General features: G+C 32.6%; 3 protein-coding genes across 4 annotated transcripts; 2 read left to right on the plus strand and 1 right to left on the minus strand.

Annotated features, from left to right (window-relative positions):
* Positions 1 to 3,285: 3,285 nt before the first annotated feature.
* LOC108473811 (uncharacterized) lies at positions 3,286 to 8,925 on the minus strand. Its single transcript, XM_017775578.2, has 15 exons — positions 8,431 to 8,925; positions 8,196 to 8,268; positions 8,057 to 8,078; positions 7,874 to 7,952; positions 7,695 to 7,727; positions 7,345 to 7,493; positions 6,954 to 7,110; positions 6,452 to 6,692; positions 5,981 to 6,222; positions 5,252 to 5,515; positions 5,053 to 5,163; positions 4,281 to 4,505; positions 3,979 to 4,182; positions 3,707 to 3,883; positions 3,286 to 3,628 (listed from the first exon to the last, which is right to left on the minus strand). Exons 1-15 carry the CDS (start codon positions 8,695 to 8,697, stop codon positions 3,419 to 3,421), a joined length of 2,454 nt encoding a protein of 817 aa, XP_017631067.1. The 5' UTR covers positions 8,698 to 8,925; the 3' UTR covers positions 3,286 to 3,418.
* Positions 8,926 to 12,627: 3,702 nt separating this feature from the next.
* Positions 12,628 to 17,210, plus strand: LOC108471036 (zinc finger CCCH domain-containing protein 32-like). The gene is made up of 7 exons (XM_017772603.2): positions 12,628 to 13,064; positions 13,238 to 13,380; positions 14,349 to 14,411; positions 14,535 to 14,654; positions 14,762 to 15,043; positions 15,126 to 15,443; positions 16,222 to 17,210. Exons 1-7 carry the CDS (start codon positions 12,968 to 12,970, stop codon positions 16,621 to 16,623), a joined length of 1,425 nt encoding a protein of 474 aa, XP_017628092.1. The 5' UTR covers positions 12,628 to 12,967; the 3' UTR covers positions 16,624 to 17,210.
* A 2,775-nt stretch (positions 17,211 to 19,985) lies between these two features.
* Positions 19,986 to 23,857, plus strand: LOC108472730 (BTB/POZ domain-containing protein At1g03010-like). Of its 2 annotated transcripts, none has more exons than XM_017774285.2 (4): positions 19,986 to 20,479; positions 21,409 to 21,475; positions 21,730 to 22,932; positions 23,043 to 23,857. In XM_017774285.2, exons 1-4 carry the CDS (start codon positions 20,388 to 20,390, stop codon positions 23,580 to 23,582), a joined length of 1,902 nt encoding a protein of 633 aa, XP_017629774.1. In that variant the 5' UTR covers positions 19,986 to 20,387; the 3' UTR covers positions 23,583 to 23,857. The 2 variants fall into 2 exon arrangements, with proteins under 2 accessions (XP_017629774.1, XP_017629775.1); XM_017774286.2 differs by lacking the exon at positions 19,986 to 20,479 and adding an exon at positions 20,825 to 21,313.
* Positions 23,858 to 25,374: the final 1,517 nt, after the last annotated feature.

The raw sequence follows: 25,374 nt of genomic DNA on the forward strand, positions 1-25,374 counted from the left end.
TTATATAAATTATATTTTTAAAAACATCAATTATTATAAAAATTATTAGTAAGATAAAAAAAATTTATAACAAAAATTAAGATCAAACCATCATATGTATTATATTAGCCTAAAAGATAGTTGATAATATGGTTGAAGTTATGAAATGTGCAACTTGCTAATATGATTCGTTGTTTTTTTTTTTTTTGTATATTAAGGTAATGATATTAAGATACAAATTTTGTTTAGAATGTTAAATATATTCTCAACCACATTTTGAAGCCATAAATGTCTTAGAGAGTTAGCTGTCTATGGTGCTTGTGTCTAACACCATTATCTCAATTTATATCATACCCAACAATCAAGTGCAAGAAAACTTTCTGCATTTGCATAATTAACATCCACCAAATGATATATATTTGGAATCATAATCTAAATAGCTTGTAACTTTAACTATAAAAACTTAAAAAACTTAAGAGAGACTTATGCTAGATTATATTATTTTTATAATACGTAAATTAAGTCAATAAAAATATAAAGTTTATAATATATAACCTTTATATATAAGGTTTTATAATTTGTCCAATAACTTTCGTAACACTTTTTATAATATTTTTTATGAATAAATATATTATTTTATGATATACAACATGAACATATAAATAAGTTATGTTCATTCTTCTTAGACATAAATTTTATAAATATATATATCATAACACTTTTATAATATGTAAATTATTTTTATAATGAACTTTTGGCCATAAATTCAAAAATATTTTAGGATTTAAATAATATATATTTTTTACTATAACTTTACAAAATACACATATAATATAATTTTTTAAAATTATATATAATAAATTTTTTGTTATAACAATCTCAAATGCTCACATGTGTTCATACTTATAATATAATCTTTATAATTTTAATAACTTGTATAAAATAATTTTTAAAATTAGATTTGGGTATAATTACTGCATAATTATTTCAATTCTTACCTTCCCTAAAATTAAAAAGTGCAATTGAGGTACTTCAATTACACCCAATTCAGTGGAATCTATTAATTACAATGGTTTCCCAAATATATCATTATTGTGTAATTACAAGCAATTACACCTAAATTCGATTATTAGGCGATTTTCCAAACAATACATTGGTAATTGGATATTAAAGTAATTGCTTGTAATTACACATGTGCATTATACAACATTTTTGGTAAACTATTTTGTAATTACATATATGCGGCATGTTTTGTAAACTATTTTAATTAATGAATCCTATTGAATTCAATATAACGAAGCACTCAAATTACGCATTATAATTATTATAAAATTAAAAGTAAGAGAATTATGCTGAAAATTAATTATAATAGACATGTTTATAAAAATAGATTTTTTTGTAACTATTATCTTAATAATTATACTTTTATACAATACACAGTCAAACATTCATTATAGTAGTATTACAAATTTAAAGATAAAAATATATAGGCTAAAAGTATCATGGAGGCCCATATAATAAGAGTCAAATTACTTTTACTATATTTATTCAAAAGTTATGTAAAATAGTCTCTATATATTAAATTAAAGGACAAACAGATGATTATGTTTAAATCTAATTTTAAAAAAAATCCAAATTGCTAGTTAATCTACTAAACAAAATGTAATTTTTCTTATGATACTTTTAGCAAGTATGCAGCCAAAATTCTAAAGCATATTCTGTTATTTTTAAAGAGACAAATAAATAATATTTCTATGGAAAGAAAAAGAAAGTGAAGATGATGCTTAAATTTGGTCTCAACTCTAAATCTCGAAAAGCAACAAATTTAAGGCAAGGATTTGTATGAAAATCCAAAATTCGAGTCAAACCTGGCCACATTGAATTTTCCTGCTCCCTTAGTCTCTCTACTGTCAGTTTGATTGGGATCAGGGTAAACACACTGATGTAATGTCTAAAACGTCTGAATATTATTAGAGGTGGTAAAATGGCCCCAACTCAAGAATTTGACTTAAAAAATTCGAGTTTAAACACGTTTTAAACTCAATTTGATTAAAAAAAAAATTATACTAAAAAATCCCAACTTAAAAGAATTCCAATCCTAACAAATTGGAACCTAAAATTACCTTGAACCCAAATATAGTAATAAAATAAAATAATCAAACTATAATTAAATATTTTTATAAAACTTTAATTATTAGTTTTATTCAAACAATTTTGTCTTAATAAATAAACTGTTTATTTTATATATAATGAAATAGTAAAATTTGGAGAAAATGAGATTACCACTATTACACAGTCGCAAAATCTTTATGATATTAATATCTAATTTTGAAATTTATTTCTTTAACTATTTGTCATTATTTAGCTTCTAATTTTTGAAATATAAGGATAATTTAATTCCTAATTTAAATAATTTAGATCTAAGAAATATTTATATATCATCAACTAATATATTTCGTTTCAACTATTGATAGAATAATTAGATAAATTATAAAAATTAAAAACTATATTAGAATTTAAACTTTTGTGGAAAAATGGTTTTTTCTTAATTTAGGGTTAAACTTTTGTCAATTCAAACAAATAATCTTTTACAGTTAACAAGATTTTAATTATAAAATCTTAATATTTAAAACATATAACTTATGTCATGCAATACTAATACATAAGAAAATCACGTATTTAGAATTTAAAATAATAATATTAATTTTATTATTTAATATTTAATATTATCTCTTCTCAAATTATAATGTCCTTGATAATATAAATAGAATGCCAAGTTTTATTTTGTTGAAAGCATAAATTCTTTTCATTATAAAAATATATAAAAGAAACTCGTTTAATTTGTTAAACCATAATCAATTTCATCTAATCAACCATTTCAAAAATCAGCATGATTAACTTGTAATATATCATTTTAAAGTATTTAACACAATTGGTTTTATATAATAAATAAATTTATATATTTTATATTGCCATGTAACAATAGCAATTTTTTATTTTATTTTTAATTGTATTGCACTACAATAAAAATACTTAAAATATAATAAATTAATCATTTATATTAATATGTAAACATTTAAATTATGTAGATATATATGATATACCAAATCCGAGATTGGTATTATGAGATTATGTAAGGTCATCATTTAAATTTTTTAAAATTAATATATAATATGATAGAATTTTAGAATTTTATAATATCACATGTCACAAAATTACTAAATTCAAGAATTAATCTGAATAAAAAATAAAAATCTAAATATACAGATGTCAAAAAAAAAGGAAAAAAACGAAAAGCAATATTAATTATTAAAAAAGAAAGAGTATTCTATCAAAGGTGTTAAAATCATTGGTTCACCGTATACAAGAGTATTACATGTGATTTTGGCCTTTGTTTTTTCTTTTTTATCATACACTACCAACTAAAGCAATGACAGATTCATACAACAGAGGACGAGGCAGACTTGTTTGAGAGCATATGTTGTAGAGATTTAGGGCTACTTACTGGAGGCCTGCAACTGAAATTTTGGCATACAAGAGCAACCACTTTGTCAGCTGCAAAATTGTTTCTTGCCATGAGAGCCACTTTGTCATTATTCGTTTCCCAAAATTCCATCTCTGCTGTGTTTGTTGGATCTATATGAATTACCTGTTACATTGAATGAGGACAGGGTCAAGTTTTGGATGTAAGAGAGATAAAGGTGCTGTTTATGTCTTGTGTTATTACTGTTTTGTTTGGATCATATGAGGCATGAGCAGCCGCAAGCATGTTTTCGAACTCTTCTGAAGGCTTATGGCCAACCAGCACAACTTGCTTCCTGGAAGGAATCGACAGCATATCGGCTGCACAACACATAAGTGGCACTGCCATTGCCATTTCCTTTAATCTCGACTCGAAAACAGCCTGCAAACACACACAGAATTCCAAAACCAAGTTGCTATTTGTAGAAAGCAAATTTGATTCGAGGAAAAATTAATCTCTTTGAAGTGAGGACAAACCAGAAGATGCTCTCCGTTCTGCCTGTAATGGTCGGATTTACTGCTAGAAACCATGGAGGCCAATCTCACAAGATTGATTGCAGAGACTGAGTTTCCTGATGGTTCGGCTCCATCGTGATCTTCCTTTACTCGGAGAAGCACAGAAGGGTCTTCTCCTGGAGTGTTAAAATAGGCTCCATCTTCTCTGTCGAGGAATAGCTCATCCTGGACCATAGAATTTGGGAAGTAAGATGAAAAAATTACTACTATCAAGGAGACAGGAAACTGATCCTAGTGAAAAGAAGCCCATCTATAGCCCTTGCCTGCATATCCTGGAGTTCAGTTGCCCAAACTAACCAATCAGTGCTACCACCAAACTCATAAAGATCCAGCAGCCCTGAAATCAAGAACGCATAATCATCTAAAAACCCGGGTGCATTTGATGGGCCATTCCTAAAGCTATGCTGAAGCCTGCGTGTTTGTTCATTGTACAGATGTCTTCTAATAAAATTTGCCGCCTTTTCTGCAACTTCCATGTACTCCTTAGGCTGGAATTATCAAATAGCAAAATTGTTGTACTCAAATAAGAATTACCCGGCAAGAGAATACAATAATGTAAAAATAGCAGGACGATTCTGCTCCTGCTATCAACATGGTGACCACTTAAGAAGTTTGAAGATCACTTAAAAATATAATTAGATCATCACTAGTATCTTCAAGTGTCAAAATTACCAATCAAGAGAATAGGACATAACTTTTTAGCTTACCATATTACCCTAGGGAAATAGCTAAACTACTAATAAACCAGTTTTACTTTACTACTAGGCTTAGCTGTAACAGGTCTTATAAGCATTTGTACTACAACCAAAGCCAGCCACAATATATGGCGTGCTAGCTTCTCTAGTATTATGTAAAAGTTAATACATACATCATATCATTAGCTTTTTCATCCTTAGGAAGGTTTTGGGAGCTATAAATTTTAGAAGCATAATCCAGTCATGAGCATGGTTAAAATCTATAAAGCAACTCTTTCCAATTAAAGCCACTATGACAAATCAACTTGCTTTCCATGTGTGAAGAAGGTTAAAATCTTACATCACATCCAACAACAGGGAAGTTGAAATTTGTGCCCTGCGGTTCACCCTTGAGGATTTTAGATGCTTTTGCAAAAGATGAAATTGCAAGTCCATTCCACGATACAATCACCTAGCAAGTAGTGATGTAAGTGTTTATCACCAGTAAGAAAAAAAGTAATAAGAGGAGTCGCCTAACATTAGTTCTGTCAGATAAGTACCTTATCATCCAAATGTGGCTTAGGTCTCTTTGCCCTTACATCAAAAAGTTTCTTTTTGCATTCACCTAGAATATCCAGATGCTCCTGGATTGACATGCCAAGTTTTGATGCCAGTGCTGAAGAATCATTTCTTTCAATGAGCACATTTTTCCCCTTGAATTCCTTGTGCGGGTCACTCATGCTAGAAAGATCGCAGTTTCCTGATGGCTTTACATAGTAGTGTTCCTTAAAAAGACTAGCATGCTCTCCCAGAATGTCATCAATCTTAAACACGAAGATCAACATATTCTTTAGAAACTTAAGATAAGGAGGGAACTGGCAATTACAACGATCATTATCTCATAATAGGAATGACTACATGTTACCAGATAAGAAACATTATGATCAATCACAAATGTATGTGCAGTTTTCATTCACAGCTCGAAAAGTAAAACTATATAGTAGAGGCATAGGGTCATTTGACACAACAATGAAGCTCAAAAACATAGATAAATAAACTAAGCCATATAAAGGACAATTCTAATCATATCAAGATGAGCATCATGCTAAATAAAATCTTCTTCTTTTCCCAATATCAACTGAAGCACAAGAGTCCTAGTGTAATGAAAAATCTCGTCATAGGGCGATGAGCATCATGCTTTATAATATCTTATTTCCTCCCTCCATAAGCAAAAGTATCCTAATATAATGAAATATGCACATGGTCAGTCAAAAATGATGGAAAATGACCTCTTTGCTCGTCCATATGTAGAATGCTCCCTCCTTTTTTCTGGTTGCACCTTCAAATTCAGCACTATCAGCATCCTCTGCTGAAAAGATTCCACCTTCTGACCCAATCATATCTCTCCTCAAATAATCAAGGATATCTCGAGATATAAATGAATATAATATGTCCCTAGAGATGAAAAAAGCATCCAAGTAAACATTGGCAAGTTGCCCTTGATCGTACAGCATTTTCTCAAAATGAGGAACTGCAAGAGAAGTAAAAGTTACAATCATGTCCATCAGAACAACAGAGAAAATGAAGCTCAAAAACACATGTTGCTGTTAATATTAATAGTATACAATGAATTATTTGTTAATATTTGATGATCATGTCAATCAGAAAGATAATATTCCATGCAAACATTTTTCTTTCAACTGCTAGAAATTAATACAAAAAGGTAGAGACAAAAACAACAAACAAAGAAAGAAACTGACCATGCCAGCATTCGTCCACACTATATCTGTGAAAACCACCTCCAACGTGGTCATGCATACCTCCTCTTGCCATGCATTGCAAACTAAAGAAAACCATTTTCAGACTCTCTTTTGCTTCACCAGGTTTTCCGCTTTCCTCTAATTTTTTGGACTGATAGAGCATCAATTGAATCTCGACTGGTCTAGGAAACTTGGGAGCAGATCCAAAACCACCGAACCTTGAATCGTAGCTGTTAGACAGCTGAAAAGAAATGCAGTTAATAACTCCTGAAAAGTGAAACATTTATCTATTTGGAACAAGCAAACATTGATCTCAAGGAAAAAATATTCTGCTTTTCTTATTACAACATTGCCAAACACACACACAAAAAAAAAAAAAAAAAAACAATGAAGCACTTCAATAAAACTCAATGATTAAATTATACCCAGGCTATATTACTAGAATCGGGTTATGGTTGTTCATGAATAGGCCATGTCAAGTTCTGGAAAGATAGAAGCATACCTGCTCTGCACATAAGCGTAATGCATTTTGTGCAAGCCCATCTGGCAACTGATTTGAACCTGCACTAGCCGATAATGCTTCTGATAGCTGTTCAATAGCAAAGGCTCCACTCTTAACAAGCATATCTCTTTTATTATCCCAAGCATCCTTCACCTTTCTGAAATAGCAGAAGGAAAGTGTGCGGGTGGAAAAGAATAAATTGTGCAAAGTGAAAAAACAACATGCATTAGTGAAGTAATATGAATTTGAAAGGAGAAGGTTTAAAGTTTAAACTTAAATCTTAAAACTACATCCAGATGGCAACTTACAATCCCACCACAAAAGGGATGGATAAGAATTACGAAGCTACAGGAAAACAAAAACTAGTGTTTCAGGAAGAATATATGCTAACCTAAGAATGGTCTTAAATCCAGGCCTTCCATACTTATCCTCAGGAGGAAAGTAAGTTCCACCCATTAAGGGTTTTAAATCAGGTGAAAGGAAAACGGACAGCGGCCACCCTCCACCACCGTACAAAGCCTGCACATATGTCATGTACACCTAGGAAAAAACGAAAATTATTCTGTGAGCACAATATATTTGAAACAGTGGACCATGACCTATTAATTTTTATACTGACTTTCATTGTGTGTGAACTATGCAATCACTCTGCTCTGCTTACAAAATGATGTTATAATCAGTTAATCACAATCAGAGTAACTGCACAAAAGAGCTTATACAATTAATGTGTATCTCATTTACCTTGTCAACATCGGGCCTTTCTTCTCGATCCACCTGTAGCAGTGTCATGTCAGAAGAGTATGGGAGATCAAACGCTTTAAGGACACCTAGGTTAGTTAATGACTTACCATTACCAAGCCAGAATTGGACATTGCCACATACCAAAAAAAAAAAAAAAAAAATCAAATAAATTCACTCACCTTAATACTCACAAACCAGTCATTCAACAACTTTGCCACCTCTTCGTTTTCAAAAGACTCCACCTCCATCACATGACACCTTCATAAATGACAGGAATCTGTAAGTTCTCATTTCACTATTTGGATTCACAATGATAATTGAGTCCAGATGTCGATTTGCACAAACGGGTTAAGACTTTTTACCAGTGACAGGTACTGTATCCAACTTCAAAAAGAATCCCACCATAAAAATAAATGACCAAATGACCGAAATTAGTAACAAATTGTCAATTGTCAATAACTGTAAATTATCCAAATGACAATAAGTAAGACTATATCATACTTGATAAGAAGATTGGCACGTCTCTTTTTCTTGCTTCTGCAAAAGCTTCTTCACCCCAAGGAAACCAATCAACCTTCAAAATAAAGTCTTAACTCATTGAACTGATATGTTTTCTTTTTGGCTCAATTTTATAAACCCAATCATTTATTAAACTCAACTGAGCTGAAATATTCAAAAGAAATAAAACCCATCAGTCCCATACATCACACGATAGAAGAAGATAAGACAGAATTACCGGGTTATGAGCATGTTGAAGAAGATAAGGACTATGCTCAGTTGCGAGACGATTAGTATACTTAAGGGAGTGGGAACTTGAAGTGGAGGTCCGTTCAGCCATGGCGAGGACCTTGCACCTGCAGGAGTTAACGGGTCGAGGGAAAACGGTCGAGAAAGGACAAGGAAAGTGAGTGAAGGTAAATGGGAATTTTCTGGGTAAGGTGGAGAAGTTGTTAAAGTGAGAAAAGGAAAGAGAAGAAGAACGGAGTACCAGAGTCTTAAGCATAGAAATTATGGACAAAAGTAGCAAAAGGGAAAAGGAAAAAGAATGGGGCAATATATAGTAAGAGATTGGGGGAGGAAGAGAAGAGATTACAGAGGAGGTGACATATGGAAGGAGATTGGAGATTTTGGTGATGAGAAACAAGTACGTGTAACGTGGAGATTTTCACATTTCAGTGATGGAAAACCAGTCTTAGGTTTCGACATCTGTATATATGTACTGGGCGGCCCTTTTATTTCCAACAAGTCTTCCAATGGATAACGGAGCTTTATTGCAGTAAATTTCCTGTCGCTTCATTGTTTGTTACTATTTTTTTACGGTTTAATGATGTTTGATTTCTTAGTTGTACTGTAATAATTTTTTTTGACTATTTAATTATATCTTCAACATTGATTAGTGTAATAGCTAATTTCCGTTTTTTATACAAATAACTTAAAAATATTAATTAATTATGAAAATATATTAGAAGAAAAAGTGTATATGAAAATGATCCGTTTATTATCATATTTGTTGATACCACCACCCAACCAATTTACCTCTTTTTTCCTCCTAATCATTAACCATTCATTATTGTTTAAATTTTTTTTAATTGAAGCGTGGTTATATAAAACGTTTAGAGACTTGATGAAACAATTATACTTTTTAGATTAGATGAAAAAGAATGCGCCTCATATTATAACAGCACCAAATTAAATAATTTATAATTTTAATCTATTTGCATATTAGATCTGTTCTATTTTAAAATTAAATTTAAAACCTTTAAAAATATAATAATAATAAAATAAACCCTTTTCATTTTTTATTTGTTTAAAAATAATAAAATTAAAAGTTATATAAAATTCTTATTTAAATTACTCAAATATATCCTAAAAAATTTGTTCAAGTTTATCTAAATTTAAATATTTTCATTCCTAGCATATTTTAATTTAGATAAATTTGAAGAATTTTATTGAGGATATATTTGGGTAATTTAAATAATAATTTATATAACTTTAATTTTATTGTTTAAAGAATAAAAAAAGAATAGTTTATTTTTGTTATTCTTATATTTTTTAAGGGCTATTTATATTTAATTTTAAAAGGAACAAACCTAACATGAAATAGACCAAAAGTTGAAAACAATTTAATTTGGTCCTCCATACAATAAGGCAACACCCTTCTTCTAGTCAATCTAAAAGGATAATTGCTTCATTAGGTCATTGAACGTTTTATATAATTACATTTCGATTCGAGATCGCCACGATGATTAGGCGACACCACTAAAAAATTCTTTTTTTTTTTCAACTGATGATTGGGTCATAATTAAAAAGAAAATAGATACCGTGACATATAAATTATTTTCATATATAATTTTTCTCTAGATTCTTTTGAAATTAAATAATATTTTTAGGTTATTTATAAAAAAAGCCAGCTAATTTTCATATTCACGCTATGCACACGGACTAGTACTATATAAAATTAAGTATTTAATTATATTAATATATAAATTAAGTATTGTATTTTTATAAATACGGTGTAATGAATGAATAAGTAAAAGGGTTTTATAGAGAGTTGTGTTAAACAAGTGATGTATTACAATATCATGAAAATTAATGGTAAAGAGGATGTAATAATGTTATATTTAAAATTGCAATTAAATAAAGTGTGAAATATACATATGAAAGTTGTTAATTGTAGAAATCATTGTTGAAAAAGATATAAGAACTGAGGAGCATAAGTATGTAAACATTGTTGAAAAAATATATTAAGATATAGAATATTAGTTGATGATATATAGTTAACGTTTCAAAAATATCATTTTCACTCCCAAATATAAATATATCATTCTTTATGGAAAATATTTATTCCACTATTATATATATATATATATATATATATATGTTTATAAGTACATATTTTAATAAAATAGATAATATGAAATTACATAAATATTTATTAAGCATCAATCAATATATCTTAACTCAATTTAGTTAAAAATAGATAATGTGATTTTATTTTTTATATTTTATATAAATCTAAAAGTAGTGAAACTTGAACAAATGATGCCAACATCCCAAAATTTTAATCTTAATATTTATTATATTTGCACCTAAATCTTAATATTTATTATATTTGCACCTAACTTTAAGGTAAAACTTCTTAAAAAAACTAAAATTTAGAAGTCATTAAAAGACTTGTCCTCAAAGTCATGCTTCACTGATATCAGTCACTGGCCAAAAAGACCAAAAACAATTATAATAAAAATATATTTAGGGCATTTAGTTATTTTCTTTTAGAACAACTATTTATTAAAAACAAAACCATTAAGAAAACTATTTTCTTTCTTTATTTATTTGTGCTGAATGCAGAGCGTAGAGTATAGAGTATATATTTTATTTTCTCTCATCCACCCAGACATTAAGTCTTGAGTATCTCATAATCAAATATATATATATATATATATTGAATATGCATACGCGCATGTCATAAAAAATAATGTCACCATGAATATAAAATTATAATTCTTTGAATTGTGTCAATTAAATTTGATAATTCTAAATGAAAAATTAAAAAATGCAAATACAACAATTATGTTCAAAACTTGTATAATTATATATAAAAATTATAATAATATACGGTATCTTAAATAATTAAATTTTACATGTATATATGCATGATAAAATTTTAATTATTGTTCAAATGAAATAAATAAAATTTATATTTTCTTCAAATGAAATGAATATTTTCAGAACAGTAAATAAAATTAAAATTGAAATGAATTATGCAATATACCATCCCTAACTCAGAATTAACCTCTTTAATGAGCATTCTCCCAGATCGCCACTCGTGACTTGCCCCATCAGAGCTTCCCAAATTTATTGTAAAGTTTGTATACTTATTCGTCGAATGACAAATTTACCCTCCATAGTCAATCAGCCTTTACCACACTACTCCCCCTGCGTAAGTGAAAAACAAGAAACAGGCAAAACTCCAACCATAACATAAAAACAGTTCAAAAAAGGTACAACGATGCCCGAACTCAATAAGAGGGTTATAACCGTCATTTGAGTTCGAACCAGTGTCGGTTACCTGTTCCTGTCCAAAACCCGGGTTTCATACCCAAATTTCCAGCTACACTTCATTTAGCGGTACGAAACCAATAAAAAACTAAGAAAAGTTAGCGAGAGAAAAAAAAAAAGAAGAAGAAGTCAAATTCCATAGAAAGTCCCTATACTATGTACTTTTGTCGAATTAGTCTATTTACTTTGATATTTTTAATCTCTTTACTTTTCTAAATGTATTTTCAGCATATAATTTGACGTCACTATAGTAATATGGGATGTATAATTTGAAATTTTCTTACTATTAAATATAAATTAGGCTTTTTATTTTTATTTTTCAAATATGCAAAGAATTTGTCAAGTTATAAATAAAAAATGTAAATGTGTATAAGTCACCTCATCGCATAGTTTTAAAAATATTAAAATACTTTAACTTTGTTGTAGTTTATACATTTAGAATTTAATCTTCTTATTTTTTTTCCAAGAAAATTTTTTTTGTGCTTTTTGAATTTAAAAATTTAAGTTTAATTGTTAATACTATTGATGTTATCTATTAAGTTTAAATTTATTGCAACATTTTGTTTTTATCAATGAAAAATTAACTAGGGTGTTAACTGACTTAAGTGTGGCTTGGGTTCAAGTCGTACTAGTCGTATTGTTGTTAAGGGCTTTATACTTCTCTTATAATTAACCAATTTTTTTTTTCAAATTGGAAAAGTAGGATTAAGTTTTCAAAAATAAAAATAGTGACAAAATTTCAAATACATGAAGAACTTAGGGACATAAAACATATTTTAACCTTTAAATGTTATTTCACAAAATTAATGAAAAAGGGTTATTTTTTAAGAATATTAATGAAAAACATATAAAGCTGCCAAAAACATATACTACAAGGATGTATTACAGAATTTGACCAAACAAAAAATATATAAAATGATTAAAGAGAAGGAGAAAATTCAAACAATGCCAAGAAAACGCACCTGATCCCAGACCGTACTGTAATAGAAAAAGGAAAGAGGAAGAGAACAAAAAGCTCAATTACAGTAAAAGAATCTCTCTCTTCTTCTTCTTCTTCATCATCATCATCATTGCCCTTCTTAACAATTTTGCACTCTCTCCGCTCAATTTGAAACATTCCTATATTCTCTGTAGAACCTCCCCATTCTTCTTCTTCTCTCTATTGTAAAGTAGGCATTAGTTAAGGTGTTACTGTACAGGCCGCCCGAATCCGTATGATGGAGTTGTACAGTCGCATCCAGCCACGGAATGGGTCTCAATCGGGTTACCAGTCCGAATGGAGCCCCGCTGGTCCTGAGACTGGCCTGGAAGGTAAATTCCGTTCGTTTCAACATATATTTTTTCTCGCTTTTCTACTCGCATTGTAACGATGTTTCCTTGGTTTAGGTCTTCTTCTTCTTCTTATTATTATTTGGGGTTTTAGGGTTTTTACAATGTGGAGAGTGAATCGGGGTTTTTATTATTGTTTCTTCGGTGTAATGCAGAGTCAATGTGGCCATTGTCGTTGGGGGGCACTGAATCCTACCCGGAACGGCCCGGGGTACCTGACTGTGTTTACTACATGCGAACCGGGTTCTGTGGATATGGTAATAGGTGCCGCTACAATCATCCTCGTAACCCTGCCTGGGTAAATTTCTCTGTAATTTCTTTGATAACTGGGGCTTTAGTTTTGCTTTTTTCGTTTTGTTTGCAATATTTATCGATGATGTCAGTTTTGCCTATTCGTGGTGACAGTTGGATCTCAGTCAGTCTTAACCTAATATGAAGAGAATTTAAGAACGAAATCCATTAGGAAATGGAACTTACTATGCTATAGTAATGTATAATCGAAGCAACCTTTCTCTGTTATAATCTATATATCTATTGTATGGTAGTTGTTATAATTAGTTATTTCATTACTTTCTTTTTACAGATTATTCTTTATTGTTATAATTAGTAATTCCATTACATTTTTCCCAGATTATTCTTTCATATAGATTTGTTTCTTATAAATCATAAGGGTTCTGGTGGACACAATTTCTTAGTGTGTTGTTTGCTCCAAATAGAAATCGAGTACTGCTGTTTAGATGTCATGCTTGACATTTTCTATTCTGGATTTAAATGAGTTGCCACCTAAGTTTGCCATTTATGCAACATTTTCCCTAAACTTAGTAATTTGCTTGGTCCCTTTCTTATGATCTAATTAATTCATACCAAACTGTCTGATGTGTGGGCTAGGTGATAGATATTTATTTCTTATATTTATTCAAAAGATTTTGTTTAGTCTGTGGGTAAGTGAATTAAACAAAGGGGACAGTATACCATCAAATTGTGTTTTCTTTGGATGAGTGTCGACTTAACAAGTGAACTTCAGGTTTTCTGTCTTTGTTTCACAGGCATGGGAATTCTATGATTCTAATAAGTTAGTTGCCTGCTTCAGCTAGTCTTTTTTAACATGAATTGAGGATCACTATTGATAGAATAGGATGATGTAAAAGTATTTACTTAGGTCTTAGTCTTTGGTTTTAAACTCAGGTAAGTCTTTTCTCGTACTCACCTTTAACCCTTTTGTGACAGTTCAATCACTCATCTTTATTTGTTTGTGATACCATTTAGGTTGAGGCTGCTGTAAGAGCTACAGGGGTGTATCCTGAACGACCAGGGGAGCCCACATGTCAGGTGAAAGAATAGTTTTATGAAAATATGCCAAATTGTTTTAACGAATCTACCCCTTTGCTAATTAATGCTGCAAAAACCTTTTCCTTGTTTTTCTAAGTCTTTCTTTTCCCTTCATGTTTGCAGTTTTATTTAAAAACTGGGACATGTAAATTTGGCGCATCCTGTAAGTTCCACCATCCCAAACAAGGATATCAATCCTTTAGCCAAGTTCCATTGAATATATATGGATACCCATTACGACCGGTTTGAATTTCTCCTGTTTTTTTTTTCTCCTCATTTTGTATTTAGCTATTTTCAGGATTCTTAGAACTTCTGGACACCAATCTGGTGTGTATTCTAACCATTAACAGGGTGAGAAAGAATGCTCCTACTATTTGAAAATGGGGCACTGCAAGTTTGATACTACCTGTAAATTCCATCATCCTCAATCAGCTGGAACATCAATTCCAGCATCTGCATCTCAATTTTTTCAGCCGGTGCAGTCTCCTTCAGTCCCTATAACTGAACAGTATGGAGGTGCATCCACCAGTGCAAGGCCTCCTATATTACCTGGTTCATATGTTCAGGGGGCTTATGGCCATGTTCTGTTTTCCCCTGGGGTGGTTCCTATTCCGGGTTGGAGTCACTACTCGGTAGGATGATCAGCATAGTTGCATTAAGATAGTGCGTAAGTCAATCTGATTCCTGAAGATGTATTTTGCTTTCTTGGTGCAGGCACCTGTAAGCTCAGTAGTCTCTCCTGGTGTGCAACCTGCTGTTGGGGCTACTTCTCTCTATGGACTAACACAGCTGTCTTCTTCAACACCTTCACGTGCAGGACCTTATCTTTCCTTGCCCTCTTCTATGAGCCCTTCAAGTGGTAATCAGAACAATCAAACATTTCCAGAGAGACCCGGTGAACCTGAATGCCAATACTATTTGAGGACCGGCGACTGTAAATTTGGATCGTCTTGTAGGTATCATCATCCTAGAGACAAGGTTGCGCCCTGGACAAATTGCATCCTCAGCCCAATGGGATTTCCTTTACGTCCAGTATGTGAACATTCTCGAACTCTTTGTTATTATTTTATCAATGTTTTCTCTGTAAAAGATGACATTCTGTTGATTATTGCTTTTATATGGGCTTGTCTTTTTTATAGATCTTGACTAATAGATCTTGCATTATAAGTAAGTTTAGTCAGGTTAACATATTTTAAATACCTCTGAGTTGATGTTGCTTGCCCTAGAAGTATGAAATTATGTATCTAATCTGTTATGGACTTAGAATTGCTCCTTAGAGGGGGAAAGAAGGAAAGTGACAGCCTTTTGGCCCTTTCTTTCCCTCTTAAGTAATCTTACTTTTTTATTTTTGAGGAACTATTTCCCTCCCTAAACTATAGGCTAGATGTGCTTCATTATACGAGAGTTTAATGCTCAAGAGTGGGATTGAGAGGGCTTCCGTAATGGTCATCATTTTGAGATTTCTTCATACACACTTGACAGCTTTATAGTTTAGAACCTTCTAATAATCTAGTGTTGAAGGTTTTTGCTTGCTCCAGAACTCAGGAATCAGATTATTGCTTACAGGATGGTTTGTGTTGGTCAGAGCTTCATAATGAATATTGGGTTCAAGCAGTATTGCTCTCTTGAACAGCCTTAGTTATGTTCTAGTTTGCTTTCATTTTTTTCTTCTGTTCAGCTTTAGCATTGCTATCCTGCACAGCTAGTGGATTACCTTTACAATTTCGTGTTTTGAGATGTGTTATCTATACTAATACGTTATGTTTCTGTTTTCAATGGTTGTTTTAATTAGATTCTTCCCTTTAAACAGGGGGGGCAGCCTTGTTCTTTCTACTTGCAGAATGGGCACTGCAAGTTTGGGTCCACATGCAAATTCGATCACCCAATGGGAACAATGAGATATAGTCCGTCAGTGTCATCTCTCATTGATATGCCAGTTGCTCCCTATCCAGTTGGATCTCTGCTGGCTACATTGCCCCCTTCTTCCACTTCTTCCGAGTTACGGCCTGAGTTGAGTTCAGGGTCTAAGAAGGATTCTTATTTGAGCAGAATTCCTTCTTCAAGCATATCTAGCAGTTCAGTTGGTTTGATTTTTTCACAGACAGGTTCTGTTCCCCTTTCTGATTTGCAGCATTCAAGTCAGAATTCTGTTCCTTTATCCAGTACCAGAAGCACGAGACAAGGTGGTGAGGTTCATCGCCAAACTGATTAAAATGCTAGAGCCATTCTTCATTATCTTGCAGATGTGGTTTTACCAACCACGATATATTTTCTGTTAATAGATCTCAGTAAATTATAGTCAATAGTGCAAAGTTACATTTCTCAGCAGCAAAGGGTTATCAACCGATCTGCCTTACCTCACAATAGGACCGATGGTTTCTTATGATTAGCTTGTCCTTTCATTACCATCGATATTATCTACAATAAGCTTCTGTAGCAAACATTGTATGAAATACTACCCCTTTCTTCTGAATAATCACGACAAAGCCAATATATCAGGTTAGCCTGTTACTGTACTTTCAACTTGATGTTTTATGCACTCATCAATTTGCAGTGAAGACTTGCTATAGGATTCTGTCAGTTCCATGTACTGCTGTTAATTTCCCTTCCTCCCATCCCTTTTTAGTGGCTTCAGTTTTTCTATTACAATGTTTATCTTTTGATATTGGGAGTAAAAGGATGCTGTTTTTGCCTCATTTCTGGGGTTCTTTGAAGCATACAGGGAAACTTATGTAAAGATTCTATCTATTTTGCCTCGTTGATTAACCTATATAATCGCTTTATTATTATTAGTTAAAATTGCTGGAGAAGTCAGTCCAGGCAATCCATTGAGCTTCGAACATGAGTAATGCATTTATAATTTTGTACCCTATGCCAGTGTCCGTGATAGTAGCATCCTGCCTTTGCTTTGGACTCTTCAATTTATTTATGGCTTATTGTGTTTGGCCATTATATTTGTGACCAAGGAAGAATATTATCTTCTAACCACCAATGTGTATTATCTCTTTTACCTGCAAAACACGTGTAAAATAGATCAAGCTTATAATAAGTGGCTTCTTATCAGCTATAAATGGTAGATTACTTGTAGAGAAAGTAGTAATGATTTTGGTTAATAAAAATGACAAGTGAAAAGCCAACCTCCACCCAATCCTTCTCAAGCACTCGGAAATCAGTAGGCAGTAGTAGCCTTGGATGCCAAGAAATTGGGCTGGTAGAGGAATTAATTATGATGAACAAGCCCACGTGTAAACTGTGCGAGATCCCCAGATTCAATTATATGAATGACAAACAATAATAAATGCATGTTGCCTTCAAAAGTAAAAAAAAAAAAAACAACAATAAATGCATATTACTGGGTTCATTCTATGTTTGTTGTTTAGGCAAAATGAGAATGATAATGGTAAGATCGTAATTAATAATATACATACCCACACGATCACCCCATCCTTAATTCGATGCACATGGCCACGGGGGCTATGGCTTTTAAAACTGTTGGCCCACAAGGGTTTTACATTTTTGAATCTCAAATTCATTGAACCGACATTGTTGAAAAAAATAATAGTATGAATGAATTGAATTGTGTTAGAATTTCTTTTTTGTCTTTGAAATTGTAGTCACAACCTTTCCTCACAAACACTGATGATTTAAAGTTGCTTTAATTTACTAAAAGAAAAGAAGAAGTTCCCTTTTGGATTGTAGTAGCAATGTCCAGGCATACTCCCAAATTGCCGGTCGAGTGAACAAACAAGGTTTAATTTTTTTTATTTTTAAAAAAGATTTGCAGCCCCACTGTGGATGCTATCTTTCCAAAAACAAACTTCTTTTATTTGTTTATTTATACTTATGTTGAGCACTTGTAGTTAGTAAAAAGATAAATATAAAAGAATCGAGATTCTGTACAATAAAGCCTTGGGTTTGCAACTATGATTGTTAATATTTCAGAAAGCCAAAAGTTGAGGAAGTGGTAAGGTAACTCTCAGAATAAGTGTGATGTGTCATATATATTTATATTTGGTGTTAATATTTATGGCATATTGCCACCTTTCTCATGATTAATTCTTCAGGTGGCCGTCTAATAATGTTGTTTCCAAATATTTTAAGCTTTCCCTTGATGCGGCTCCTCATTGCCAATAGGCATTCACACCTGCTTGGCTGTTTCAAACATATATGATTTAAGTCCTTGCTCAAAAGGAATGGCATGAAAAAGCAAAATGAAAAGGTATTTTGTTACAATATAACATCTTCGTGATGCGGAGATAATGTTGGTGTGTGATGTTAAAAAGATGAATTTATGAGAAAATAATAAAGGTTTTAAGCTCTGTAATTATGCTGTTTATTTATTTTTATGGTTCTATGCATTTCTTTGGTGTACAAATAAATTGTAAGTAAATGGGTCTTGAGGATATAATGAAATTTAATGATTATTTGTGTGTTTGCAATGACAAAAATAGTTTATTGAGCATGGTATATATAACAAGACAGTTTCTATAAATAATTTCTATAGTTATTTTTATAGAATGATCATTGAATATAATTTATGTGAGTGAACAAAAGGAAATTTTATTCATATGATTTTCACATTGTGCCTACAAATGAAATTTAACTACAAAATTTTCATCTCTCTGCATAAAAATATAATTATTTAATAAATATCTATTTGAATAATAACATTTATTATTAATAAAATATTTATTCAAAAAAATATTATTTTATACAATCCCTAAACTATCATGACCATAATATAATTTTTAGTAATAGAGACAATTTATCACTTATAAATAATAATAACTCTTTATTAGTAAACATATGCTATAATTTTTAATGACTTTGTGGTTGAAACAATACAAATATATTTCAAAATTTATGCAAACTATTAATTTAAAACATTTATTTCCTCGGATTGGTTACAGTCATGCATGACAAAGGGAAGGAAAGCCAAATATATATATATTATCAAGCCTAACCAAGAAAATATTAAAAAAAGAGGAAATGATGAAATCAAATCATCTTAGTATTAGATCACAAAACTTTGTGGCTAATTGAGGATACCCACTCGCTCTACCCAGACAAACACATATTAGGTAAAGTGGAGCTTGACATTATAATTAATCCGACAAAATTTACATCTACATGCAGGGATGTTTCGGTTTTTGTGGTCTGAACATTTTCAACCAGGGTTTAGTTTTCTCATACTTAAAATCATAAACACTGTTCTCCTCTCTCCTTTAAGGGTAAAAAAAAAAAGTGGGAAGAAGAAAATGTTTGCCCAAAATCAACAGTACGAAACTAGAAGTGTTGGCAAAAAAGTTTTAAGGCAAAAGGAACAGAATCTGACAAGAAATTGTAGTTGTTAAGGTAATGTCATAGTGATTGTGGCCGAGGCTTTAGGGGCGTAAATAGGCTATAATATAAGTATAATGTAATTAAGTGACGTAGTAGAGTTAAATTAAGCTATGGTTTTTTTTTTATTTTGGATTTACTTTCGCTATCAATGATTACATCCCCTAAAAGCATTGCAACCCCAACAGGAATCCTGCAATTAAACAAAAACCCATGTCAAAAAAGGCCACTCTCACCGAAAAGTGCAAAGCTCACTCGAGCACATTCTTGACTTTAGACTAAGCACACATTATTATAAGCACTCATTAAAAGTATGCTTATATATATATATTTATTTATTTATTTCAAAGTCATCATTACCCTTTATTCCTGCATGAGTTCATTCATGTGTGACTTTTACCTCACTCCTGCCTTTGGTATCCCAAGGAGAAAGAGTGAGAAATTAGTGTGTCCTTAAAAAACCTGTCAGCATCTGAACCATGAACTGTTTTCAACATTTGAACTAAGAGAGACACAGAGAGATATTTGGGGCTGCTAGAAAATGTTGCACCAACAACAGTTGGGATTCTCCGAGGAGTAAAGAACATCTTGGTGGGGCTGAAATCTGGGATTTTGTCAGGTTTGTTTGTAAGAAAGATGGGTGTTGTTACTGTTGCTGAACTGAAACCCAGTATGTCAGGAAAGAGATCTTTTCGTCAAAGTTCCAGTATCAGGCATGCCACTGAATGGTAACTTTCTTCTTCTTCTTCTTCTTCTTCTTATTTCCTGCTTTTTGTATGCTAAAAGTATAGCTCTGTTTTGCACTGTGGTTTTTACACTAACATAACATATATAATCAGGGTTTGTTTCTATTTTTTTATTGAGCTTTGGAGCTTTGGGTAGTTAACATGGAGTCAATAAATGCTGGTATTTGAGGTCCCTCTAGTAAATTAAAATTTAGACAGCACCACTTGCTTGATAAGCCTGGATTACAGAGCTGTCAGGGTCGAATGTGACAGATGAACCCCTTTGAGAAGTGATCTTCAGCTTTGAAGTCTTCTATAAAAAGTAACAGCCCCACCAGGGTCGTCCGTATTATGCCGGATGAATGGGGGGATGTGTTCTTATCCTACAATAATTCCTCTTGATTTCCCCCTTCAACAGTCCCTCAAACTTGTATCACAAAGTCATACAACAGTTAACTCAGCCTGACAAGCCTTCTTGCTTCTCACATATTACTGCAGCAAATATCCAATAAAAATCAAAGGGTCCCATATGGATGGATGGATGCAACTCAGTAAAGTAGCTTAATAGTTTTCCATCTCCAAACCAAAATCAGTTCAGCAGTGTGTGTGCTTTTCAATGTTTTTATCCTTTTAATAGCAATGTGACCTTATTCTTGTCAGTATTCCCATCTGGGCCCTTCATGTTGAACCTTGGATAGGTTGAGATGTCCAATGAATATCAAACGAGCTTACAACTGACTAAACCAGTAAGAGGGGATTTATGGGTTCAAGCATGGAAATGAAAGTCTATGGCAAAAGCAACAATTTGACATCTAAATTATTGGCACTAACAAACATGTAGAAATGCTTTCATATCTCTCTTTTTTTCTTTGCTATACCTAGGTTTTAGTCTCTATGCAGCATCATTTAATCTTAGTTATCTTATCTTGCAGGCCTATTTTTGATGTTTCCAGTGATCTTACTATTGAGGTAGGAGCATCAAGCTTTGCACTTCACAAGGTACGGTGAAATCTGTTTTGGCATCTTTTAGCAGCAAATGTTTAATTATCATGGTGCCTACAAGTATAGTATTATGCTTCCTTTGAACCACAAAAACATGGGAATCCTTTTTGTGATTGTGTAAAGTCCAAAATTTAACAATGTTTTACTATGCATTCTCAAAATTGAAAGATCTCTACCTTGTTGTGGCCTAGAAACTGGTTACACCATTGTAATAGAAGCTTTACTCATGTAGTTGAAAATTTTCTTTTCAGTTCCCTCTGGTTTCTCGGAGTGGAAGAATCAAGAAGCTGTTGGTGGACACAAAGGATGCAAAGATTTCACACATAAATCTTTCTTCTATTCCGGGTGGATCAGAAGCATTTGAGCTAGCTGCGAAGTTCTGCTACGGAATAAATGTCGAGATTATGTTATCAAACGTTGCAATGTTAAGATGTGCATCAAATTTCCTGGAAATGACAGAAGAGTTTGCTGACAAGAACCTGGAAGCTCGTACAGAAGCTTATCTGAAGGACATGGTACTCCCGAACATATCAAGCTCGATATCAGTTCTTCACCATTGTGAAAGCCTCTTGCCTATATCTGAAGAGATCAACCTTGTTAACAGGCTCATCAATGCAATCGCGAACAACGCATGCAAAGAGCAGCTCACTTCAGGCTTATTGAAACTTGATCACAACTTTCCATCAAAAGCTATGTCGAATGTGGCACCAGAAACGCCATCTGATTGGTGGGGAAAGTCTCTGGCAGTTCTTAACCTCAGTTTCTTCCAGCGAGTTATATTAGCAGTGAAGTCCAAGGGTCTAAACCAGGATATGATCAGCAAAATTTTGATAAATTACACCCATGATTCTCTTCAAGGATTGGCTGTCAGGGACCCTCACTTGGTAAAGGGAAGCATGTTCGATTTGGAGCTGCAAAGAAAACAAAGGGTAGTCGTTGAAGCCATGGTTAACTTACTGCCAACTCAATCAAGAAAGAGCCCAGTTCCCATGGCATTTCTCTCCAGTTTACTGAAAACTGCAATAGCCTCATCCGCTTCCACTTCTTGCAAATCTGATTTGGAGAGGCGGATCGGTCTGCAACTAGACCAAGCAATTCTTGAAGACATCCTAATACCAGCTAATTCACACAGAAACAGTCATACAGCCATGTATGATACAGAGTCAATCCTAAGGATCTTCTCCATCTTTTTGAATTTGGATGAGGATGAGGAAGAGGATGAGGAAGATCCTTTGAGAGATGAAAATGATATGGCATATGATTTTGACAGCCCAAGGTCTCCCAAACAAAGTTCAATCCTCAAAGTATCCAAGTTACTAGACACTTACCTTGCTGAAGTTGCACTAGACACAAACTTGTCGCCACTGAAATTTATAGCACTCACAGAATTACTTCCAGACCATGCTCGTGTAGTTAGCGATGGATTATACAGAGCCGTCGATGTTTTCCTCAAGGTGAGGCTCTCACATGAAAGCATTAAGTAGTTCCATAGCCAAGTTATCTTTAGGCATTTCATAAATTTCATTTGCAGACTCTTAAAACCATTTTCTGCTCCCCTTTACAGGTTCATCCAAACATGAAGGACACCGAACGCTACAGACTATGCAAAACCATAGACTGTCAGAAACTATCTCAAGAAGCCTGTAGCCATGCAGCACAGAACGAAAGGTTGCCGGTGCAAATGGCTGTCCAAGTGTTATATTTCGAGCAAATCAGGCTTAGGAACGCAATGAGTGGAGGCCACAATCCATTTTTCTTCGGTGCAACCAATAGTCAGTTCCCTCAACGTTCGAGCAGTGGCGTGGGAAGTGGAGCCATCTCACCCAGAGATAACTATGCATCAGTGAGAAGAGAGAACCGGGAACTGAAACTCGAAGTTGCAAGGATGAGAATGAGGCTAACCGACCTAGAAAAAGATCATGTGTCAATGAAACAAGAGATGGTGGAATCCCATCCTACTAACAAGTTACTCAAATCAATCACCAGGAAACTAAGAAAGCTAAACTCCTTGTTCAGGATCAACAATATGAAGGCTGCAGGGAGTAAAGCAAATTCAGAATCTCGGTTCTTGTCCCATAGGAGATGGCGTTACTCAGTATCATGACCATTGTAAAAAGGTCTAAAACACTGAAACCGAAATTGTATGTAGTGTGGGATTTGAGTGTTGGATTCTGGGGTTGCTTTCTTCAGTTCATTGAAATCATTGCCTTAACATTTGAAAAAGAGTTTGGAGGCAAAGCCAGGCATACACAGTCTAAATTTGTGTATTTTAAGTCAGTGATAGTTATTTGACAAATGTGCGACTGTGATAACCTGTATATGAATGAAAGTAGGCAGACAAGCTATTAAGCCATCAAAATTTTTTTCACTTATATAAAACCTTCTTGGCAACATGTAAAGGTTGGAATAATTAGAGTTTATGTAAATCTACACATTTACTTTTCATACAAGCAGTTTTCTTTTAGATATTTGATAGCAAACTGAAAGTTACATATATTGAAACACCTAACGCTAAGAATCAATTCGCTTAGGTGCAGGGGTGTTTAAGGCAGTGGGCACTCATTCAATCACCAAATGCAAAATAGTAAACATACAAAATACGGAGTTATTTAAGTAGTTTGATTTCTGATGTTTGCGGAAACTAGCTCTGTGAGAAATATTTAATCTCTTCAACAATAATATAAAATGAACCTACTTACCCTTGTACTTTGTCGAGCCCATACTCTTAACATTCAATTCACCTCTTGTGAATTCAACAACTAAAACCACAAAGTTTTACTATCAAAATAACACTCATATAATAATATTCTCGGAAGTAGATTAAGTGCCTAAATCTCTTAGCACAATCACTTATGCAAGTCTCCCGAATATATAGACTTAATTTTGAGACTTGCTTACATATTAAGATCTATATCAATCACACTAATAAAGCAATATGATAAATATAATGCATTGTAACAATAACATATAATGTAAATATAGACTCTTGGCAACTCATCCAATTAAATCACGACGGAATCTAAAGTCTATGATCCAAAGGATTTTCATAAATATGATGAGTCACTAAACTAACTAAAATTACGACAAAGGCAAGCGCACCTATCGAATAGTAGTATAGCTATGATGAGTCAGGAATATCGAATCCAAGAGGACTAAAAGTACTAATAATTACTATCTTTTTATTATCTAGCCGATAAATTGAAGTAATGATTTTTAATCTAAAATTATTTAAACTAATTACTAAGAACGCGACAGAGAGTGAATTAAGAAAATAATCGAATAAACCAATTAGATAAACAATACCCAGGAAAGAATCCACCTAGACTTCACTTATTATTCTGGATCTGAATTAAACGATTTATTCACTTGTGCCTTGATCCGTAGAAATCCCTAAATTATGTTAATATCTCTTTCGAGAATAAGAACAACTAACTCTAGGTTGATTAATTGAAATCTCTTTCTAATTAAAACCCCTATTGTCGCATTAACTCAATTTATGAATTCCCCTATTAGATTTGACTCTAATCGGGTAGATTTATGTGATCCTATTTTTAGTATTGCATGCAACTCCACTCAATTATGCTAGATCTATTCTTAAATAGGGACTTTTACTCCACTGAATAAACACATTTAACATGAATCAATATCTTAAAAATATCAAAACATGAAATAAGTATACATAATTGAGAACAAGAAATCAAGTATTTATCATGTAATTCAAAAATTAAATAATAAGATTCATCATAGGTTTCATCCTCTCTAGGTATCTAGGGAATTTAGTTGTAATCTGGGAGGGAAACATCTCAAAATCAAAATAACAACAAGACATAAGAAACCCAATAAAACTTCGAAGGAAATTTGAATGGAGATCTTCAATCTTGAAGAAGATCTGCTTC

The sequence above is a fragment of the Gossypium arboreum genome, chromosome 11, assembly GCF_025698485.1.
Source record: "Gossypium arboreum isolate Shixiya-1 chromosome 11, ASM2569848v2, whole genome shotgun sequence".
Taxonomy (NCBI): Eukaryota; Viridiplantae; Streptophyta; class Magnoliopsida; order Malvales; family Malvaceae; genus Gossypium; species Gossypium arboreum.